At 51.6% G+C, this 23,217-nt stretch overlaps 2 protein-coding genes across 3 annotated transcripts in view; both read right to left on the bottom strand.

The window, feature by feature from the left end:
* The window catches only part of HNF4A (hepatocyte nuclear factor 4 alpha), a 34,920-nt gene extending 31,268 nt beyond the window's left edge, over positions 1–3,652 (bottom strand). The window contains exon 1 of one of the 2 annotated variants that reach the window (XM_056507780.1): positions 3,433–3,652. In XM_056507780.1, the coding sequence (XP_056363755.1) occupies positions 3,433–3,481 (49 nt within the window). In that variant the 5' untranslated portion in view covers positions 3,482–3,652. The remainder of the gene's footprint in view (positions 1–3,432) is intronic. The other variant, XM_056507779.1, reaches the window with a different exon arrangement.
* Positions 3,653–5,200: 1,548 nt separating this feature from the next.
* R3HDML (R3H domain containing like) lies at positions 5,201–9,288 on the bottom strand. The gene is made up of 5 exons (XM_056507802.1): positions 8,959–9,288; positions 7,580–7,698; positions 6,928–7,060; positions 5,800–5,915; positions 5,201–5,701 (listed from the first exon to the last, which is right to left on the bottom strand). Exons 1-5 carry the CDS (start codon positions 9,217–9,219, stop codon positions 5,569–5,571), a joined length of 762 nt encoding a protein of 253 aa, XP_056363777.1. The 5' UTR covers positions 9,220–9,288; the 3' UTR covers positions 5,201–5,568.
* Between the last annotated feature and the right edge of the window lie 13,929 nt (positions 9,289–23,217).

The raw sequence follows: 23,217 nt of genomic DNA, 5'->3' as shown, positions 1-23,217 counted from the left end.
CCCAGGAGGAGATGTTCCCCTTGCCCCCTCTCCATCCTCCACCTTCTCACACACCTATTTGCAGCTTCCTGCAGGGATTTAGCACCAGTGCAGCCCTTTCCAGCTCAGCAGCTGCTGGTGAGGATTTTGAATGTGCCTCCAGCTCCACATCTCTCCAGAGCTGCAGCATCACTCCCTTCTCCTCCAGGGACCCACTTGGGGTTCAGGGACAGGCCATGTTAGTCACTGCCTGGCTGGGCATCCTCCAATTCCTTTACACAAGGCTCAGGTCTGATGGGAGGGAAACAAGTGCCCCCAAGGTGTTGTTTAGGGAAAATGCTGGTGACAGTCTGAGGCAGGGATGGATGGGGAGGGTTGCAGTAACTGCAGTGGGGAGATGCTCCTACTGATGCCACCACTGCCAAGAGAGAGCCAGACCTGCTCACTATGCCAAGGCTGAATGCCAGTGCCAAGCTTCCTCATTAGACCATATCCTTGACTTCAGATGGATGCTGAAATCCTGAAGTTCCTGAAATGGATGGGGAGAAGGGAAAATCAGAAGAATCTTTCCATCCATCAAAAGAAACTGATAATAACTCTGTGGCCTTCCCCTAGGCTGAAGGCTCCTCTGGAGGAGCCTGGTGTGTCTCCATCAGACATGCCAGCTCCATGGCCTGTTCTGCTGAGGGCTGGGAGCTGCTGGCTGCAAGGGCATCACTATGGGCATGGCTGGGGCTCAGCACCACCACTGTGTGATCTCCCCCACTGCTCTGCAAGGGAATAAACTTCCCAGTGACCCTGGGAAGAATTTGGCCACCACTTTGCCATCTGCAGGATGATGCATCCTGGCTGCTGTGCCCACTCTGCTGCCCAGCCCCAGCCCAGCCCTACAGAGCTGCTGGGGAAGCCAGGCACTGCCCAGTCCCCCATCCCACCACCTTCCTCACCTCTATTTGGATAACTTTTCCACCCATTTTATTTATGGGGACTCCCCTCCTTTTGCCAACACTCTGAGTTTTCTCTTGCTTTAGTCTGGGAGGCCCATCTCACTTTTTTATTGCTATTATTTCTCTCTCCCTCTTGCCTGGCCCCAGGCTTGCAGTGAGTGTCAGCCAGAGCCTGCTTTGGTTCGGCCACAGGAGCAGATGGGGAGAGCAGCCACAGGTGGGATGGGTAGTGATTCCTCCCCATCCACCCCACAGCACCTGGCTCTGCCTGCACTTGCCCAAGCTCAGCACGTGGCTCAGTTACTGACTCTCAGACTGAAAAATTAAAACAAAACCAACTTTAAAAATCATAATTAATAAATTAAAAAAAAAAATCAGGTGAAAGTTACTGTCAGAAATGTTTACCTGCCTGTGTTTAAGGTCACTGATGTGCCAGGGCTGGCAAATGGCTGCTCACATTCGAGCCAGCTGCAAGTGGGCAGGATAACTTCATCCTAAGTGATTAAAGAGCTTGTTCAGCTCCTGGTGTTGCATGTGTCAGGCAAAGCCAGCTGCTCACTGCAGAAATGAAGTTGGCTTTGCACCCTGGGGCAAAGCTGGATGCAGGCACCCTGGATGTGGTGGCCTGGCCACCTGCACCACCAGGTCTCCCAGGCTGATGTGAACATCCCTTGGACCTCCCCTTCTCCTGCAAATGAGGTGCAGTCAGTCCCTGTGAGCTAGGTGGGTCAGGAGCCATCTCCCACCAGCAGCAGAGGTTTCAGCCTGGAGGATGCTCAGCATTGGCTCCTCCTGGGCCAGTTCTCGCTCCAGGATCCGACCCTCTGCACATCTCAGAGGTATGAATCCTTTGTTTCACCAGCTCACATGTGTCCTTCATCACATAGCTCCTTGCACTTTGTCCAAGCAGCACCAGCTGGACACAAAGACACATCCTGAACTAAACAGACCAAAATCTGCACAGTTTTCTGGGCATTTTCCTGGTGCAGGCTCCAGATCTCAGAGGCAGGAGTGAACAGAGCTCCTCCAGAGACCTGGCTTCTGTGGGCTGGGGATGCACAAATGAGCAACCTGATAAAAGCAGTTTAAAACTCAGCATTCCATAAGTGCTTAATCACAACTGCCTGCTCCAGCCCAGTGACACTACAGCACATACTATACAATTCCTTCACATTTCCATCGCCATAGGCCATGGACCTATGCTGATATGCCCTGTGTCTGGCTGTGGCTCACCATGGGGTGGTGTGACCTGAAATAAAGTGATCTGCAGGGTACTGAAGTGCTGGGGGCTGTGGCAAGGGGGCACAAGGCAGCATGAATGCCACAACAGAGGTGGATTAGGGCTGGAGGTGACACTTGTGGGATCAAGGGAAGCAACCACCCAAAGAGAGGCCATGAGCAAAGTGTGAGAAGGTGGCCTGGGAGTCCCACAAGCCCTCCTGGGACCTGGGTTTGCACACATAGTACCTGGAAGGTGGGCTGGGCTGAGGCTGCAGGCTTGTGAAAGAGAAGAGGAGCAGGACATGAAAAACAGAGTGAGGGAAGGCAAGGTAGTATGATGGAGAGTCCCATGATGGAGAACCCTTGAGAGTGATGGAGAGCCATGAGGATCTGATAGAGAGCCACAAGGAAGTGCCGAAGAGCCATGAGGATGTGATGGAGAACCGCATAACTGTGAGACCTCAGCTGCTGGGACCTCACTCCACAGCCTGGAGTTCCGGGAACTCCAGGGGTTCTCAGAACACACAGGACCAAACCAGCTGTCTGGGGATACTCCAGCACAGGCACAGCTGATCCATCCTGCGGATAACTGTGGGCTGATGTCAGCCTGGATAGGGGCACCTGTCCCCCAAGTGCATTTTTTGGCAGTTGGCTCTTGCACAGCCGAGGAGCACAACAGGGGCTGCTCCAGACTGGTGCCCACTGTGCCATACCGGGAGCACGGACACAGGCCTGGCAGGCATCTCACTGTTGCTAGTTGCCCAGGCAGCATTGTGCCACTTGATGCTGTGCCCTGCAGAGGCTGGAGGCTGGTGCCTGTCCAGGCACTGCACTCCCTGCTGGGAAACCTGCCCAGCAGGAGCAGGCAGGTGCCCGCTGTGTCCGCTCACTGCCCAGGCACACCACAGGCAACCTGCAGCTGGTGCATCAGGGCTGGCTGTGTGTTCTGGGGGAGCACTGCACCTTTTCTAAACTGCTGCCACTCATGCTGCCAGCCCAGCAGCAGCAGCAGCCCCTCTGCCAGCACGTGGGGCCGCTCTGCTCCCTCGGGCACGTGCCTTCCTCTTTGGGTCAAACAGAGTGAAAGAGAGAAAACGCATACAGAGGATTTACATCACAGCAAAATCAAGCAGAGCCCTTCTCCTGCCTCCATGTCCAGCCTTTGCAGGTGGCTGGGCCGGCGGGGAGCAGGGCGGGCCGGGGCTGGGGGCTGCTAGCCGTGGCAGCCCCGCTCCCCGCCAGCCACGCCGGGCCGGCAGCGCGGCGATGGGAACGCTGTACTCACCATATGGAGCCTCCATCTTAGCGCTTAGCTGGGTGCCTACATTGACCATGTCTCGCCGGCTACTGCTATGGGCACTTGGGGCGAAAACCAGAGCAAGTAGAGGAATCGAAAAGAAATCTAAATAAATAAATAAAAATGTCTCTGACTAAGGATCTAGGTGAAGGCAGGAGGGAGCGCGGAGAGGCAGGGCGAGGAAACCTGCCTCTCCTGTTATCTTATTGATTCGCTTAATCAGGGCTAATGTGGGTGGAGATGTTAAATAGTAACCAAGCTCTTATGGAAACCAATCTGCAAGGTGCTGTTGCTGTAGCTATAGTAACTGCTGCCAAGCTAGAAACTCAAACACGGCTTTTACTGGACTCTTTTGGGGCTCCCACTTCCAGATGGTGTCAAGGCTGGGGCAGCCGCCAGGCTTGGGTTCACCCCTGGCCACGGGGAGTCACGGACGCTGGATCCAGCTCTGCAGTGCCCCAGGTGCTGCTGGGTTTTGTGCCATCACCCATCCAAGGTGGGAAAACCAAGTCTGAGCCAAGTATACAGCAAAGGGCAAACACAGTGTGGGGGGCCAGGGTCTGGAGGACAAGTGTAGGGACTGGCAAGGGCAGAGCAGAGCCTGGTGAGGCACAATGGACAGAATGCCAGGCCATGAGTCCGGGGCTTGTCCCCAAGTGCCAAACCAGAGGGGTTGCTTGGGGATGAGGAGCTGTGGGGATGCTGTGGAGGGATGCAGGGTGATGCCCTGAGCACAGGACTGGGCACAGAGTGCTTGCAGCTCCTCCCTGTCTCTCTCTGCTCCCCAAATGAAGGTGCCACAGCCATTTATGGTCATCTGTGCTCCTCCTGGGACTGCTGCATCCAGGACCTGATGGTGGCAGATGTGCAGATGGGCTCCACAACCTCCCCGTGAGGCTGTGGCAGTCCCTGTGCCACTGGGGGCTCCATGGCAAGAGCAGTCTGGGCTGCCAGGGGCTGTGCTGAGGCCAGCAGGGCCATATGCAAGAAGTGTTGCTGAGAGGACACCAAGTACATGGGGAATCCACAGCTGAAGCTGAAAAACTGTCCATCAGCACAGAGCCTTTCATATGTCCTGTACATCTCAGGAAGAGGCCAGGCTGGAGGAGCACAGAGGAATTGTTGCCAGTCTCAGGATCCCCCCAGCATCTCAGCTATTGAAACCCTGCAGCCCTCAGGTGGCAAAATTAAGGCCATCTGCCCCTCTGAATGGAAAAGCACATCCCAAGGGAGCATGTGGTGGGGAGAGTGCTGCTGGATGCAGAACAGGAATCCACAGCTGGATGCTCAAATCTAAGGACTTGTAATTCAGGAATCCTGGAGTTTGCTGAGTGCTGAGAGGTTCTAGAGAGGGAGGGGATGTGGATAATGGGGTGCTCAGTGGCACTGGGGGCGAGGTAGAGTAGTGGGGTGGTGTGGGACAGCCTGGAGAGGGCAGGGAGTTTGTGGCCCTTCAGTGTCATCATCACCCCGTGTCCCAGCAGTGCTGGCTTTTCCCACACGATGGAGCAAAGCGCCCAGGCATCTCCTGTGCCCATAGCCCCACCCAGGGCTTCTGCAGCCCCCTCGCTGCTTAGCCCCAAAACCAGAGCAAAAGCACTGGCTCGGTGTCACCCCGAGGCTTCAGGCTGCAAGTGAGGGAGAACCAACACAAGCATGGGGGTCTCCAGGCTGCTTTATTGGGGGCTCAGAGCTGGGGGACCCACGGTCAGAGGGGCTGCTGTGAAGCAGGAGCGTGCTCAGGGCTCCCCACTTATCCAGCTGCTCATCACGAGGTGAACATCTTGGTTTTCCCTTCCACTAGCCTCTGCCTTGGCACCCGGGGGCAGTGGGGAAAGCCCACCGAGTCTGCAGAGCAGGGGCCATGCCAACCAGCCCCACTCCCTCCATGCACCCCTAAACCATCCGTGTTTCAGAAAATATGGACCTGAACTGTCCCTAGTTCCTGCAGAGTGGGAAGCAGCCAGACAACACTGCTGGAGAGGTGTATTAGAAAAGCATTTTCCTACGTGGCATTAGGGATGAAGCAGGTTGGACAGCCAGGCTGCTGGGGGGTCAGTGTTATAAATAATTCTTGTTCACCCCATCTCCATTCCTGGGGCTCCTCCTGGGCTTGCTGCAGCCCTAGAACCAGCTGACTTGGTTGGATTTGACTCCGGTGAAGCACATGTTGTTGGAGCAGCCCCCGCTGTAGGAGGGGGGGCAGGCTGAGCATGGCCGCCCCACCTTGTAGGGCGCTTCACCCAGCCAGTTGCCCCTAAAAAGAGAGGAGGCATCACCTCTGAGCATCATCAGCCCGCTGACACTGCTGTGGGGAGGAAGGATGGCACAGTGGGCTCTCCCCCAGTCACTTACTTGATGGCGTAGTTGCAGACGAGGAGGATGGCATGGCGCCACGTGCTGCCCCACACCTGCACATTGGCACAGGTGTTCAGGGCACAGCCCAGGCGGCTGGAGGTTGCCCACACCATCTGTGCCAGGACAGAGAACAGACACTGTTGGTGTCCATCCACCCAGACATCCCACAGCTGAAAGCCCCAGGCTGACAGTACAGGGCTCTGTCCCAATCTCTTTGGCTGAATGTTGTCCCATCAGAGGCAGTGCTTTGTTACCAGAGGGTGACTTTTTGTTCTCCCTCTCCTACCTGCAAACTGCCTGCAAACAGGATTACCTTGCCAAGCTCACATTCATGAGCAGCAGAGTCTGGGTCACTGCTCCAATTTACCCAAATTAGCTCCTAAACCTCACACTGAATCGTGGTCAGCAGCTTACCCTGCACACAGGGAGGTAAAGCAAAGACAGAAGCTCCTCCTAAAGCCTCTCCATGTTAAATCTCTTCCATAAAAAGTGTATATTGCCCTTCTGCAACCGAGAACATCCCTGAGTATGCCCATGGATGAGCCACATCGGGATGCAGATGCTCAGATGAAGGCTGGAGCCATGAAGAAGAGGTAGTTAGTGGTTGGCACAGCTCTGTTGCCAGGCAAAGAAACAGAGGAGTTTTCCACCTTGTGCTGGCCAGGCTGTGTGGGGATGTGCCTGCAGTTGAAGGGGCTGCATTCCCAGGGAGCCAGAAACAGCTGGGTGCTGTGAAGCTGTTCCATTACAGACAAAAGGATTCATTCTTGGCAAAAGTACAAAGTGACTTTTTGTTCTCTGCACCACTTTTAAGTTTCCAGAAGTGCAGTGAGGGAAGAAAGGCCAAAGGAGGGGAAAAAAGCTTTTGAAAAAATGGAAACCTCCTTGTCAACCGGCCAGAAGGTCCCAGCTCCTTCTCCAGTGGGACCTTCCTGCAACAGCCCAAATACTGGAAATGCCCAGGGTGGGAGAGCATCACCGGCATCCCTCCAGCAGATGCAGTGCCAGCTACCAGGACTGCTGCCTGACCTGAAGGTGGCAGCTGCCAGGGTTTGATCCTGGATCAGGAGGAGATCTGTGAGCTGCACAAGGCCCCCTTTGCCCCTGGATCCCTGCAGTGCTCACCTGCGTGTAGTGGCTGCAGATGGAGCCACTGCATTTGGACGGGCAGCGGGGGTGGCACTCCCGGGGGTGGGGGAAGGAGTAGTGCTGCTTCTCCTGGTGCCAGGATTTCACCATATCCATGACAGAGCGGTACCTGCAACAGTGCTGTGGGTGAGGTGGACCTCCTCCACACCAGAGGGCATGGCGAAGGAAAGGAAGGGAAAGCTCCACACTGAGGAAGTGGAGGAGGGAAATGGTTGGAAGCCAGGCCCCTTAGGAACAAGCATTCATGGGAAAAAGGGGGTAATGATATCTTTGTGCCAAGCCCACTTGTGCTGGAGGCTGGAGGACCAGAGACACCTGAGTACTCAGCCACATGGAGATCCAGGACCTATATCCCCCTGGTCCAGGTGCCTGGCAGAGAGGGGAGTAATGGCATACTTCCCAAAGGAGCAGCAGGCACCTCTGCTTTCCTGTATTTATCCTCCTGCAAGAGCTGGGCCCTTCTCCTCCACCCCGGGTCCTTGATGTGCCTCTCAGCTCCTTCTCACTCTCCTGCAATGCCAGCTCAGAGCCTCTCTGCTCCTTGAATGAGGGGTTTCTGCTGCTCCTCGTCCAGCATTGTTGGGTGTGGGGGTTTCCCAGGAGCTTAGTCTGCCTGCAGGGCACTCACCTGCCCGATTGGATGGAGAGGTTCTGTCCCACATACTTCATCAGCTCAGGGGGGCCGTGGTCCCACAGGCAGCGTGTAGCCCACGCCTCCGCTGCCCTGGCCAGCCGCTCATCCCACACCTGGAAGGAAAAGGGCAGGCAGGAGTGTTGGCTTCCCAAAGGAGGGAAAAGGAGAAACCTGCTCCTTTGTGCTGTGAGAGTTTTCTGAGCACCCAAAATTTTTTTTCTGAGTGTCCAAAAATTTTGACTCATGCATCAGGCTAGAAAAGCCCAGGGGAAGGAAGCACAGGAGCATGTCCAGGAGCAATGGACCTCCCCAGCTGCCACCACAGCTCCTGGACACACAACATAGCAAAGCAGGGATGCCCTGCAGCACTGCAAGCTCTGTGTATGTGATTCCCTCCAGGAATGAGTTCCTGAACAAGGTGGAGCTGAGCACAGGGGTAAAACCCTGCAGCCCTGTCCTGCCACTGCAGCTCACAGCTGTCCCAGCCCTCAGAGCAGCCCTGGCCACAGCCTGACCGGTGAGCATAGCTGGTTCCTTCATGCATTATTTAAAGCTCCCTCACCCATCTTGAACGCCTTTGGGGAGATGCCTGTGTGAGCTATTTTGGAAGGCAGGAATTTAGGCCAAGCAAGAAGTAGCGCAGGATGCTCCTGGGCATGTCTGACCTGCTCTGGTACCCAGCAAGCTGGGCTGCTGTGTGCTCCTCCCAGACTGCATCCAGGGACCACCCAGCTGCTCCCTCAGAGCTCTGGCCCCTTCCTGGGAACAGAGCAGTGTGTGGCAGCTCCTGACCTCAGGGTCCTGCCCTGTGTAGGCTGGAAATAACTCCTCTTGGAGGAATTTTAGGGCTGGGTTAGGAGCTCCAAGCAGGGTGGACAGAACTGGGAAAACTCTGCCCAGGGTGAGCCTCATCTGGAATCACCCAACCTGTCAAGGTGTGCTTTCTCTCCTTGACTCATTCCTGCACATTTCTTCTCCTGGGAACAGGCGCCACTTGGAACACTCAAAAGGGACCCTGGAGATTGTGATGGGGTCATCCCTCACAGATGCAATCAGGGGAGAAGCTCCTACCTGGGCTTTGGGTTGGGACCTGAGCTTTTCATGCTTGTAGCCAGCTCCCAGATGCCCCAGACACAGGCTCACAGATCCTAAATCTGCCCTCATGAGGAAACCTCTCTGTGTTGGGACTCCATTCCACCTACACAGAGGCTGCATGGGTCTGCTCAGCCCCTGGGACACAAAAAATACTCCGGGGCAGGAATCCAGGAATCAGCCCAGCTCCCTGACATCCCTGCTAGGCTGGGTCTCCCACATCAGAGGTGAGCCCCTTGAGCCCACCAGACCCAAAACTACCGTGCCACAGCCCAACTCACCATATACTCCATGTTGGCAGCAGGGGGGAACACCTGTGCCCTCACTTGGTTGTGGTAGTCCAGGATGGCGCTCATGTCGTGGGCAGAGAGGTGCCGCCTCCGCCGGCCCCGCGGGACCGCCCCGGCCCAGAGCAGCCCCGCGGCCGAGCCCCCGGGCGGGGACAGCAGCTCGGTGGCGTTGGGCAGCAGGAGGGAGCTGGACACTTGTGTCACCCAGCAGCCCAAGGCCGTCAGGTACAGGTGCAGGTGGAGCACAGCCATGCTCGGTGGGATCGGCCGGCAGGGTTCTGTTTCTGCACGGAGTTAAGCAAGGACAAGGGGGATTGATGGTCCCCGCTGCTGGTGTGCAGATCTAGGAGAGAAAACAATGCAGACACCACTCAGGATTGCAAACACCATGCAAGCACCACTTCCCAAGTTTAGGTGCAAACTTTCTTCTTTTTTTCCCTATTAATTATAGTCATTTTCCCCTATTAAAAATAGTAATATTTAAACTAATCTCTTTAATAACCTTATTTATCAGAGTAAATTTCCCAGAACTGTCAGGGAGATACCTGGGGAATCAGTTTTCTTGTTTGATTTAAAAAAAGATAAAATCAGTAGAAAGTCTCCCCGATTTTTTCATTTATGGCACGTACCTGTGGCACAGGACATGGTTAGGAGTATGCTGAGTCACTTCAGCTGCCTGCCCTGTAACTTCCCAGGAGTTTGGGTTGCTGAATATATCCAAAGCACAAACAGAAATCTCACACAGATAAAGAAATGCACGGCAAGACTTAAAAGACATTGTGGAGAAACCTTCATGACTCTTTTACCTCAGGGAAAGAAAAAACAGCCGCTGCAAAAGCAGAGTATTTTATTTAAGAGAAAATTTGAAAAAGAGAGAGAAAACGGTGGAATATCCCCTCATCCATCAGCTGCTACACCTCCTAACATCCCTGGCAGCCCTTCCCGAGCAGTGGGAGGATGTTCCCGCAGCACGTACCGTGAGCGCTAGGCTGGAGCGGCGGCGCTGGCTGGACCTGCGGGAACAACCTGCCAGGGCAATGCGGGACGGGAGCTCAGCCCCGGCGGGCAGCCCGCTGCGGCCGCTGACGCACGAGCTGCATCTGCACTCTTCCCCTGAGGAACGTCCCGGAGTTTGGAAAGAGCCCTGCCAGGAGATTTATAGGCTGGTGAATGCCTCCGCGCACACGCAGGCACACAGAGTCCCGCTCGGGGCCGGGGGGAGCAGCGGGGCACGGCTCGCTGGGCAGAGGGGCTGCGGGTTTGTTCAAGTCATCTCTTAGCTGCCGGTTCCCGAGCCGGGCTCTCGCTGGGACAGAGAAGTGAATCCAGCTCGGTGAGGGATGCAGGGAGGGTTTGCTCATAAGAAAGAGCAGGGCTGGGACTCGCCAGGAGCCCCAGGGTCACCCCACCTCGGTGCAAGCTTAGCAGATGGCAGAGGTACCCCTTTATGGGGATGCCTGGTGGCCACACGCGTCGCTGGGTCAGCAGCTGTCCCTGTTTTAGATGAAGCCACTTGCTGGGCTGGGCACTGCCACTGTCACAGCCCGTAGGAACTCTGCCCATGGCCCCAGCACTGACCTGAGCTGGCAGTGCCCAGCCACGGGTATGTCAGGGGAGAGCAGTGAGCTGTGCTCCCTCTGCTGTGTCTGTGTGTCTGTCCCCAGGGAGGGGAAATGGCTGTAGCATCTGAAAGCCATATCCTGCAGTGGGTGTGGAGGTGTTTTTCCCTACAACACCCACACAGTCACCATGCCAGGGGACAACTGAGTTATTGCAGGTCACAAGGACACCTTGCCAGCTGGAGGGGCTGCTTGCAATGCCTGTCACATCTTCCTCCCACTGTGCTCAGAGCCATCATCGGTGGCCATGTGTGACGTGCAGCAGGGCTTGCTGCTCTCATCCCCCCATGCTACAGTGCCCCAGGTAAGCAAGATGCTGGTCCCCATGTGCCTCACCAGCTTTGGGTTCACCACAGGCAGGTTTGGAGCCAGGATCTGACTCTTCAGTTGCATGAAGACGAGCACCAAGGTCAAACTCCTACTCCTGAGCTGGCCAAGGGCACAGAGATGGAGTGCAGGGAGGAGGAGGCAGTCCCATGGCAGCAGCAGATCACTGCTTCTCATCCCCACAGCTCTGACTGGGACAAGAACTGAGGATCCCAGACCCATAACTCCTGCCTGTGCAGGGACTGACAGCATGTCCAAGAGCCTGGCTGGCTGCACCCAGCTGCCCCAGAGACCTGCTGAGCAGCAGAGGCTGACCAGGAGCTCAGGGAGGCACAGAGCTGAGCATGGAGCAGGAATAACGCCCAGGTGTGTATCAATACAGCCTCACCTTGCTGGGAGCCTCCAACAAGAGAGAGGTGACCCAAGAGACCCCTTTGTATATTTGTCTCTCTCATAAAGCAACTCAAGATGCTGTAGGCCTCAGTGAGCTGCTGAGACGTGTGCCAGAGGGGTATTTCCATCCATTCCCCACCCAGCAGGTGGGGTGATGGTTGTGCCAGCGAGGAGACAGGGAAAATGCAGGTGAGGTATCTCTGGCCCCACTGCAGCACTGCAGGAGGGGAATCCCTCATTGCAGAGAGCAGCAGCACCCCATGAACCAGCAGAGCTGGGTATCCTGTGGGGGGCTGTACAGTGGATGGCACTGGCAATGCCAGGGTGTCAGAATGGCTCCCGTAGCCCTCTGAATTTCCAGGCTGCCTGTTGTAGGGATCTAATCAGCTCAGCTTCACCTTCCAGCACCAGATCACCCCAAAACACCAGCCACCTCTCCGCAGGTGCTGGGCAAAGTGCCATCCCCCATTTGCCAGTCCTGCAGACACCCCTGTTTCATGTTTATCTATGGAGAAAGGCATGTCAGCTCCAGGGCCAGTAGCAGGACTGTGCTTTGTGCTGCACGGGGGGCAGTTACTGGAGCTGCCTCCCTCCACTCAGCCCCAGATATCAAATCTCTCATTAACGAGGCTGGTAAAGGCAGTTTCATCCCCAGCAGATAAAAAGGCAGATGGGGACATGCAGCAGTGATCTCAACTGGGCAGACTGGGAGGTGCAGCAGCTGCCAAGTGCACACTGAGGTAAGGACACTGGGGCTGTGTTGTGGAGAGGGTGGTTTTTAATGATCTATTATTTCACAAAAGACAGAGCCCTTAGCAGCAAATGCTAATCCAACACTGTGAACTGCAAAGCTTTCAATTTGGGATTTTTTTCTGAGATTTTTGTCTCCCTGGCGGCTCGGGGAGAGCGAACCCAGCACAGCTCCCTCTGCCACGCAGCAGCTGAGCCTCCGCACCGAGGCAAGGAGAGGGTTTTGTCTTGGGTGCAGACTGAAAGCACTGCTTAATCAGCACTCCGCGAGACAATTCAAATTCCAGGAACTGGAAGGGGTTTGTGTCCCTGCCAGGCGTAATATCCTGCAGCCCAGACTGGCCCGGCTGCCAAAGCACACGGTATCTGCAGCGAGGACCTTGCTGGGAGCCAAGAAGCACATGCATTCAGCTAGATATAGCAGCAGCCGGCAAATTCCCCATTTTAATGAGCATCAGGGGGAACAAAAAAGATAAATCACTGGGTTCAAGCACTCTCTTGGCAGAGACACCCTCTGATGCTTTTATGACCAACAGACAGCAGCTCGCTCCAGAATAAGGCATAATGGAACTTGCAGGATTTCTCTGTCATGTTTATTTCTCCCATCTGTTGGCTTGGGCATCACCCATCACCCATGTTCCAAGGTAGCAGATGGTGACATGAGCCCATACAGGACTGAGCAGGGCTTTGACCTTTGCTGATGTCAGGATCTGCTGTGGTCCCTGAGCGTCCTGATGCCTGGAGCAGGTTGATGTGGATTCCATAGCAGGAGCCTTCTCTTCACTGGGGTAAAATAAAATGAAACCAGGGTACATGTGAACAAAACTTTCTCCAGGCAATGCACAAACTGTGTTGCTCGAGTAAAATATTCCCCTCCTATCAACTGACAGAAAGGCTCATTTTCCATCTTTGCTAAAAGATGTTTATTTCACCCAGTCCCACCCCAAAACATCAACAAGAGCTCCAGCTACCTTGGTGCCCACCCTGTCAGGGATAGAAAGTGGAGTTTTTGGGGGATTTTTGCATTTCTGGAGCCCTGTAGAGGTCCAGCATTTCCAGAGCTTGGTTCCTCCTAACACATCACGAAGGGAGATCTTCCTTCTGGCTTGGAAGTTGGAAGATTTGATCTCCACATCTTGTGATTTGAGTAAACTCAAGCTGAGCTCCTGTACGTTCTTTTGTGATCTTCCAGCAGTGAAACACCCATTGAGGTCTAACACAGCTGAGATCAGTCCTGAAGTCTGAAGACTCCAAAGTCATCCCTCTTCCTACTTAGGAGCAATTCCTTGTAAATGCTGAATCCCTTACTGAGCTAAGCTGAACCTTGGAGGAATCTCACACTGTAGAAGTGACCACCAACAGGGACAGGAGTTCTCCTGGAGCCCTTCATCAGCCCAGCACATCCCTCTGCTTCAGGTGCAATGTCCTCTCATAACCCATAGTTTCTGCTTGTGTATTTGCTAAGGTGAAGAAAACATATCCTGTTTTATATACAGTGATGATGTAGGGAGCCAGCAGCCGAGAGTGTGGGCAGGAGCCTGCACGTGTGGGTCTGGCCACCCAGGCTGGGCTCAGCAGAGCAGCCTTGCCCTCTGTCTGGCTCCTGACCCCTCTCCAAAAGTGACCTGGGCACTGCAATTAGCTCCTTTTAGTGGTGCAACTGGCCAGGACTAATGCTTTTGAGTCCTGAAGTAAAAACCACTTGTTTTAGGGTATTAACTAAGGTGTCCCTTGAGGCTGACATGATCCTCCATGAGGTCCTTGGTGAAGAGGTCACCAAGTTGAGGAGGGGTCAGCCCCCACCTCTCCCCACAACACCTGAGGCACTGTCAGAGCTGTGGCCCCACCATCAACCTGTGAGGAAACTCTGATGGCCAATGGGTCCAGCCAGCACCAAGATATATTTGGAACCTTTGAAAGGTGAGAAATTTTTCCACTAGCTCTAGAAATAAACATCTCTGAAGTCAAGCTCTGTGGACAGTAGTTGCTCGCAAAGGTACTTTTTTACAGTAACTGGGCTAAGTTTAGAAATTCACTTAAATAACATGGAAGCTCCTCTCAGCACAATTTGGAAGATAGTTAATTTGCTGCTTGCTCGTAAATAGTTGTTTAGCCTGGTGCTGTGGGTGTGTGATGGTCTCACTGCACACTGCCAAGGTGAGAAGAAACTCTCAGCTCAGTGGGAAGAGGGACCCATCACACCCTGAGCCATCTGAGACCAAGACAGATCCAAACCTTGGAGCTGAACCACAGCTGTAACCTCCTCAGCAACTGCAATCAGGCTGGGTCCTGAGACACCCTGCCCCACAGCAGTGCTGTACCCACCCCATCCCCACTGCACACCCACACAGCTGCAGCCCACATCCAGCTGTGCCCATGGACATGTGCCAGAACCAATAGCCATGGAAACACGGTGCTGGTGGGGTTTTCACTGTGCTGCTGCCAGCTTTCTGCATGATTGTTTTCCAGGCTCAGTGGTGGGAAACCCATTGCTCACACCCAGGAGTCCTGGTGGGAATTTCCCGTCTCACTAGCTTGCACAAAATTCATCATCTGGGGTAAGCTGAGATCATGTCTTTCCTCGTCATCTGGCACAGTAAGTGCTACCTGTGTAATGGCTGGGAGTGCTGTGGCTCCAGCAAAGGGCTGGATCAGCTGCTGGGCTGGGACTAGTGGATCCCAGCCTCGAAAGCCCAGACCCAGGGAAGTGAAGTCAGGACATCCTGGCAGCCTCACCGTGTAATTTTCTTGCTTGGACGGGGGTGTGCCACAGTTTGACTACAGCCCCTGTGTATTCACTCCATTCCCTATTTTTCCAAGACCAAAATTAAGATAGAAACTGAGCACCTGGCACTGGTTCACAGGCAGGTTTTTTGTGGCTGCACAGGGAGGTCTTGTTCCCATTGCTCCTCTTCTTGGGGTGGCCCCACTGCTCACATGCCCAGAACTCCACTGGGACACCAGCAAACACCCTCTGACCATCCCACAGTGCAAGGCTCCTTGTCTCCAGCTGAAAAATGTTTTCACTGTAAAAAAATGCTGCCAGTGTTTGTTTGGCTCAGATTAAATGACTGAGGCTAAAAGAGATGCTGCTTTTCCTCCCTGCCTCTGAAGGAAGAGGGCGATGTTTGCAGTGTTTTTTTCACGCTGTGGGATGTTGAGAAGGGTGTTAATTCTCCTTGGGGCAGGAAGGAGGAGATGCAGCTTAGGTGATGATGGTCATTCAAAGCCTGGGGAGTTTTAAAAGCAGGCTCTGGTGAGCACAGGAAGGTTGTGCAGAAGGAAAGATGGATCACAGGAGCTCTCAGGGACACCTAGAGGTGATTCAGGAGCTTTGGGCAGGAAGGACTTGTTCACAGAGGCTCTGGGTGTGTCAACATTTCTTCACAAGGCTGGGAACCAGCAGCTATTCAGCTCCCTCCAGTAGTGCTGAAGCAGAGCGAGCACCTGACAGGTGACACAGGGATGAAATCCAGCTCTCCATCTCCTGAGTGACACTGAGCAAACCACATTCCAAACATATTTCTCTGCCTTCTCTGCCCATACTCTCCCATTTTGGTTGATCACATCTACCACAGGGCTCTGAGGGGTGCCTGTGACCTGTCCTGCATCAGAGCCAGTCCTTCCCTTCCAGGTGAGCAGGGCAGGACAATGCAGGATTTCTCTGACATCTGCCAGTTCCTGGCATTGAAGCTGAAAGGAGCCTATGATATTTTTCCTCGCTTTTAAAATCTCTTGCTATACCTGCACATCTTGGTGCTTCCTGACTTCTGCCTACAGAAAGTGAGAAGTTTGATGGACATTTTGTATTTCCCCTCCACTCTCCCATAAAGATGTATTGTGAATCTTTGCCAAGAAATCTCCCTTTTCTGGTGGGACTTCCAAGCTTTCCCACATCCAGATGAATGGATCTAAGCCATTAGATTTTCTCTCCCTAGAAATGAAATTTCTCAGGTTCGACCATGGAGGCTGACAAGTTTGCAAGAACCACTTTGCTCAAAGCTGGAAAAAATCTGGGAAAGCAGAAACTGAGACTCTTAGAATACACTTAGAATGGAAGTGATTATCTCTACAGCTCTCTCAGAAGGGAGACACACTTCTTAGTATCTTTCCTTCCTGACCAGGGGACGTGCTGACATGTGAATCCCAGAAAACCCTGGAAGTGGGACACCTCATCTGAAGATAAGTTCCCTGAGGTTGGTGCGAGTGCTGGCAGCTCCGGAGTCTCTGTGTCCAGAAGGAGCAGCCTTCAAAGGTCCTTCAAAGACACCTTCAGGGGTATGGATATTCCCAGCTGGATCCCCTTACAACCCCTGCACTTCCTTCTGTACTTTCAACATCCAGTTGAAGGTTTCTGGCTGAGAGAAAGGGAGGGTGGCATTGTCCCAGGGGCCGTGTTGGAGCAGCGAAGGTGCAGGGTCAGGTTTGGGGTAGGAGGATGAGGAATTAGCCTTGCCCATCCATCTGCATTCATCTCATCTGGTGCTCAGCTGTTTCTACTTTTCCTCTTCCCTTTTCCTTATTTAAGCTGCATTTTCATGCTGTGCTGATAAGAAAGAGGAAGCATGGGAGCGTTGGTGGGTGGTTTGGTGGCTGGGTGTCTGAATCTCCCCCTCCACCAGCTGCTGCAGTACAGACATCGTGGACAGAGTGGTCCAGCAAAGCCTCTTTCCAAAACAAACACCCTGAGTCCCCCTGCAATGGCTTGGTGGGATGTCAGGAGCCAGAACTCGATAAATTCATGGAAATATGAAATAAATTCGTGGAAATATGATGGTGTGTCTCCTGGAATAGATGACTCACAGTGTTCATGGCTGAACCTGCAGCAGCAGGTGGGACATACAATGTGCTCTGTGAGCAGCTGATGCCCAACTGGAGTAGCTGGCATCAGTGAAGCTGTTACAAAGCCACAGAAGCAGGACTGGTCTTCTCCCCAGAGAAAGAAAAGGATTTTCCCCTGTTCCTGCTCCAGTGATGGAAAGGATGAGGGGTGTGCAGGAGTTCATGGGCCGTGCTCTGCAGTGTTTTGTATTTGCCCACCTCCCAAAGCGTTCAGTAAATCCACAAGGCTCCCCTCTGTGCTGCTGAAACCCCTCCAGCTGTCTCACACAGATGCCCGTTGAGGTGATCAGGGGGGTTAATTGACTCTGACAAATATTTACCTGTTTCCCTGGGTTTGCAGAAACCTCCTCCAGCCCCAGTTTTGAAGTGCAGTTCAAAGCCCCAGCAGTGCTGACGTTGTGGGAGGATTGAGCTCTCCCCAGCATGGAAGAACTCTCCTCTGAAAGGAGGGAAACTGCATCCCCCCATCCTCCTCCTGGGGCACCAGTGCAGTCCTGGCATTTTCCATCCTCTCACAGCATCCTGCTCATCTTCCCACCCTAGAGCAAGGTCTGCTTTGCCAGTTGTTTGGGGCCTACATTAATTAATGAGCCCAAAGAAAAGCCAGCAAAGAGGCAGAACATGTTACACATGTATTTTTGTTCCTAACCTCTGAGTGGTGTCAACAGAGACTGGGCTGAGCTGTGCATGTGTGGTGGGCTTATATTTTAAAAAAATATCTTGTTTGAACTGTACAAATAAGCACTTGTGAAAAGAATCCTGTTTCTTTAAGTAAAGTTGGTAAATACTTTGATTTAGTTAAAGTTCTAGGATTTGGCTTTAATTTTATTTTTCACCAGAATTAAAGCTAGAGGAGGAAAAAAAAATGTTGTTTATTCTCAGAACAGGTAGAGTCTCAACATTCATCACCTACCTCCACCTCCTCAGCTGTTGTGGGAGGGGCTGGTCTCTGTGCACTGTTCACCACCCTCCACACCTTCCTTCCACTTGGTAAGGTCAGGCTGAGTTGCTGTATTTTGGGAGATGCTGTGTGCCTGGCAGACTGGGATGTACTTCCTTGGTGGCAGCCAAGTGCAGCCAGGCTGGTCCCTCGCACACTGAAAATCTGGGCCAGACTGAAATGAGCCAATACTGGTCCTGCAGCTCCTCGTGCCTGACAATAAAATGCCAGGAGATGTTTTGGAGAAGGTTCAGAAGCTCAAGAACAGACACTCCAGGCTTAACCTGATTTTTGGGAACATTTAAGCCTACTGGCAGTTCTTCTGTTCATGGCGCTCCAAAAATCCTGCAGATGATAAAGGGAAGAATCCTGGATGGGGAAAAGTGTGAAAAACTGGAGCCCAGGCACCAGAACAGCTCTGAGCTTCTTCTGGAGATAAATTCATTCCTTCCCTGCCCTCACTGGACATGGCTGAGCTGGGCATTGCTCAGCACCCTCACACTGACACAACCTCTCACCTCTTCCTGCCCCTCTTGTCTTTCAGATGCCACCCATGGCTGGTGGCCACCCCAATAAATTCCATGGCCTGGGGCATCCTGGTTTCTTCTGCCAAAGACTGAGATGTGGGGCAGCCCTGTGGTGAGAGGGCATGGCAAGGTTAGCAGAGAAGTTGAGCCAACTGAACACAGGGAATACATAGGTAAAAAACTGAACAAACAACTTTTAAAAATATTAATTTGTATATTTGGCGTCCAAATTAATCTTGTGACAGAATTGAGTGCACTGGTCTCTTCAGCACACCCTTTGAACATCTTTGTAATTTTTTTTTTTTTTTTTTTTTTTTGTCTGCAGAGCATTTCAATGGTCATTGTGGTCAGGAAAAATCCAAATTACATTTCCAGCCAACACTTTTATCATTATCCAAGCCTGTCAAGCACAGATTAAATATTATGTATGTATATATTTTAGATTTAGTCTTAAATATTTGTAATTATATATTGGACTGAAATAGCTCATGTTTTGTGGCTGGCTCTACCTGGTATCCAGTCGAAAAACCAGGGCTGTGAACTGTGGTCCTGCAGCTAATCAACACAAAGTCACTTTCAAATTTTACACTCTGATTCTTTCCTGCAAATATATGAGCTAAAAATGCACCAGCAAAGTTTGAAAAGTTCATATTTCTGAATTTGAATTAATAAGCACAGATCATTTCCTTCCCATATTGGATCAGTTGCAATAAACGGTAGTTTCTTAATCTAAAAATAAAATTTTAAAAAAGCAATATTTTGTACAGTAGCTCAAGGGCTACCCAGCAAATGATTTCGTGGTTGTGTTTTGTGTGATCTTTAGACTATGCTTGATAATCCTTATAGAAAGGAAATAAATGGGAACAAAAATAATGTTTTTAGTGCATGGCTAACAGGAAGGTTAATTGGTCTGGGCAGGAGTTAATTCCCAGTAGCTGCTGCTGGGAGAGCACTGCCCACTCACCCTACAGGGAAAACTCCTCAGCAGCTACCCCTGAAAGACAGCACATCGAGAATCAAATTAATTCCAATGCACAGGTGTGGGGGTGAGCAGTTCTTTGGCAAACACAGAAGGTGTGAATTATGTGTTGAGGAAAAAACCGGGAGTATTTCACCAAGGAGCTGCAAGTGCAGCCACTACAGCTGCTCAAGGAAGTTAGGCAATTAGAGATAAACATGAGTAATTAAGACCTTTTAATGCCCAAGTACATGTACCCTTAATCACATAAATTATATATATTTTCACATGTAATCTCACCCCCACTTCATCTGCTAATGGGCTCCTTAATCTGTATTCTAGGCAGAGTAGCTATTTTACATCTTTGTGAACTCTGCTTATTTTTAAGCTCTTCAGACCATTATCACAGCCCTCTGCAACCTCACAATTTTCTCGAAAGGCATTTAGGAAGGAGAACAGAATCTCTCCCATACTCTGCTCAGGGTTGGGGACAGAAAGCCTAAGGGTCTGTGGCTGGGGAGGGAGTTTGTCAGAGCCACAAATTAAACTCAGCTCCTCATGCTTGTCACAAGATCATTCTCTCCTTTAAGTCAAACCCTGTCATTAGTCTGCTCTGCTGTGATCTGGCTGTGCCAAAAAAGAAATGTAAATATTTTGTAGCAAGAGGTATTAATTTTTAGCATTAATAAAGTTTGCACCACTGAAAACTGAATTGGTTCTTTCTTATGCTTTGCCCCATATACCAAAATATTTTGATCTTTGGATGTAACCACCAAGCCTGCTGCAAATTCCCTACAGCTTAGATCATACCCTTCCTATTCACTTGAGGAGAGTTGGGGGAAAATGTGTGAGCTGCAGAGGTTTTCAGGCTGGGTCCACCTGGGTTCAGTCTGTCTAAATTCCCTGGGGTTAATTTCCACACTTTTTTTTCTAAAACTCCTGGGGTTTCAGGACAGGGAAAAACTTTTCCCATTTATTTGGGCAGCTACACAGGTGATGAGTTACCTGCTTTCTGTTTCCCAGCTCAGCATCTCCACTGCAAACACCACATCATCCCCTCACAGGTCAGCCTTGGTTCTGCCTGGACAGATGGCAGGTGTGGGGCTGGTAGGAAGGGCATCCCTTCCCATCAGAAATGGCAGCAAAGATCCAGGCCAGCATGAGAGAAAGGCTTCTGTGCCTCCACCCTGGGCTGCATTTCAAAGGCATCACTGACACAAGGGAACAAAGCACCATATTATTTTTTTAATCTCCTTTCCTAAGCCAGCAGTGAATAGAGAAGGCTGCAGAGCTCAAAGCACTGAGGTTGATGGACAGTGTCTCAGCAAAGGGCCAAAACTATCTTAACTTCAAGCTTAAGTTCCCATTAGACAAAGAAAATACAGCCCAAATTATGCTTATGTAGCACCTCTCATGCAAACATCCCAGGACACTCCAGGATCAAACTCAAACACAATCAATCATGGAGATGTGAGCAGTGCTCACCAAGGAAAACACAAAGCAGGGGAGGCTGGGCAGGAATGAGCACCTGGCTCCCCCAGGGAAGGGCCCCGGGCAGGGAGAGATGGCAAAGCAGGTACTGGCAGGCTGTGGGAATTGCTGGGAGGGGGGAGGATGAGCTGGGAAGATCCCAGATCCAAAGGGGTTGTTACCACTGGGGGAACTCATCCCTAGAGAGTGTGTGGACACAGGCTGGTGGCTCTGCCAGAGCCAGCATCCAGGCTGGGTGCTTGGATGGGCACATACCATCTGCTTCTGGTACCCTGGAGCACATCTTCCCTCTGGGGTTCACTGGGCTGTGAGAGCCCATCTTACCGCAAACATGGGTCAGAGAAAAACCATTGCTTTGGTAAAAAAAATTGTGACATTTTCCCTCTTTCTCCTCACAGCATCCTTCCTTGGCCACAACACAGACCAATGAACCTAGAAATCTCATAAAATAAAGTGATTCCTATTTAGTACAGTCAAGAGGCTTAGTTGGACTGTTTGAGCTGAGATTTCAGTTCAAATGTCTTGGTCCTGTTCCACAGCAAACCTCCCAACCTTTGCCAATTTTTAAAGTGTCAGGACACTCCCTGGCTGGGCCACTCATGACAGCTGAACATCCTGCAGAGCTTTGTCAAAGGGCTGAAGAATTAAACTCCTGTAACTCATCCTGTGATGGTTTTAAGGCACAATCAGCTTTTCAGTAACAATCTTGCCACTTTCTAGCCTGCAGTATTTTTAAGCAATCAGCAGGAAGAGCTTGTGAGCAGGGTTCTTGAGGCATTGAGGAGTGAGGCTGGGACCCCAGTGCAGCATCATTTTCTCAGCATTGAGGTGACAAGAGATCACAAATGCAGCACCTGAGCAAAATGCCATTGTCTTGCAAGAAGGTCTGAATTTCTCCACAGCTAATTTTAAGCATGCAAATTAGGTGAACAGTTGCCCTGGGCTCCTGGAAAGGGCTGCTAAGACTGTCTTTCCACTGACTGTGTTGAAATTGGGGTGTCTGCTCACAAATGAGGAGCCTCAGTTCTGCGAAGGTATCCATACCATAGTCTCACATCAATGAGACAGACTTCTTTGCACTCAAAATGATTAACAGATCATTAACAGAATCACCAAAACAAGACAAATAAAATTTTCAAGCAACCTAATTATTTAAAATATTTAACAACTCCTAGTGTGATTGTTCTTTCTCTAATTAACAATTGATACCACGTGAGCTCTATGTACAGGAAAGATTTCCGCCCAGCCTGCTGCAGCTCATGAGTGAGGATGCTTTTTTCAGCTCTGTTGGATCCTATTTCAAATCTCTGCTGAGGGAGTTGGGACCTCCCCATTACCTGTCCAAATAAGTGTCCTAAGCTCTGGGTGACTGGGCATGAAGGGACAATGGGTTTACCAACCCCTCTAGCTCTGGAAGTTGTTTTACAGCTCCATGAACCTGTCCCTGCGGATTTTAGAGGCAAAATGGGATTTCTCAAAGAGAAGCAATTTGTCGGAGGCCTTAGTTCAATTTAAACCAGAAAAATAAATTACTTCCAAACCAGTTTTTAAAATCAAATAGTCTGAAAAATTTCAGCTTCAATTAAGCAGGGATTTGGTGAGTTTAAGGCAGAAGTTAAGGCAAAAGCCACATCTGCTGTACCTGACAAATTAATTCAGTTTAGTATGGTTTATATCTGTCACACATTGACCAAATATCCATGAGAGCTTTTTAGGAGCCTTCTGCAGTTCCCTTAGAACAAACCTTAGTCTTTGTTTATGAATGAAAGCTTTATCTGCTGTTTTGAAAGACCTAAATTCCACTTCTCTGATTCTTTACAGAGGTATGGCAGTCGGCTCCTCAGAAGGTCTCCTGGCCTTGGCTTGGTGCTCATGGCAGCAAATACATGACCTGAAAGCAGAGATTTTCTCTAAATCTGCAGAACACCTGGGCCCAGCTGAGCTTTGCTTACCACACTAGCAAGAATCCACGATTTACAGAGATAATCCTCAGACATTTCAAGCTGGGCTGAGGATAGACAACATTTCCAGCCCATGCCATCAACTGCATTCATGTGGAGCAGGTGCCAAGCTTACGAAATCCCCCTGCGTGTGGCAGACACCACAGCACGCTTCATTAGCAGCCAGCCGAGCAGCTCCCACCTCACTGCAAACAGTCTGCAGATCACAGCCCCAAACCTGGGAAGCAGAGGAGGCAAGGTTTCAAAGGCAGAGGGGATTTAGGGAAACAATGGGGGACTCTGTGAAACCTGCTCCCAGCCCCTCCTATCCTCACTCGTCTGAGTGAGCGCAGCTGCCTGTCGTTTCTAATTCGGGGTGCTGGGCTGGGGCTGGGAGTGCTAGACATGGCCATGGCAGTCTTATTAAAAACAACAGCTAATTAATTGCCAAATGCCATTTACC

Source organism: Oenanthe melanoleuca, chromosome 20, assembly GCF_029582105.1.
Source record: "Oenanthe melanoleuca isolate GR-GAL-2019-014 chromosome 20, OMel1.0, whole genome shotgun sequence".
In the NCBI taxonomy this organism is placed as follows: domain Eukaryota; kingdom Metazoa; phylum Chordata; class Aves; order Passeriformes; family Muscicapidae; genus Oenanthe; species Oenanthe melanoleuca.
Note: the sequence above shows the minus strand (reverse complement) of the source record. Positions and strands in the feature narration are given on the sequence as shown.

What these genes read in the sequence shown, in the direction of transcription:
- R3HDML (XM_056507802.1), bottom strand. Translation starts at nt 9,219, where the DNA reads ATGGCTGTGCTCCACCTGCACCTGTACCTGACGGCCTTGGGCTGCTGG. An exon ending in CTGCCAACATGGAGTATATG is followed by an intron (nt 7,699 to 8,958) that starts GTGAGTTGGGCT and finishes TTTTCCTTCCAG; the next exon opens with GTGTGGGATGAGCGGCTGGC. An exon ending in TCTGCAGCCACTACACGCAG is followed by an intron (nt 5,916 to 6,927) that starts GTGAGCACTGCA and finishes GTCCTGGCACAG; the next exon opens with ATGGTGTGGGCAACCTCCAG.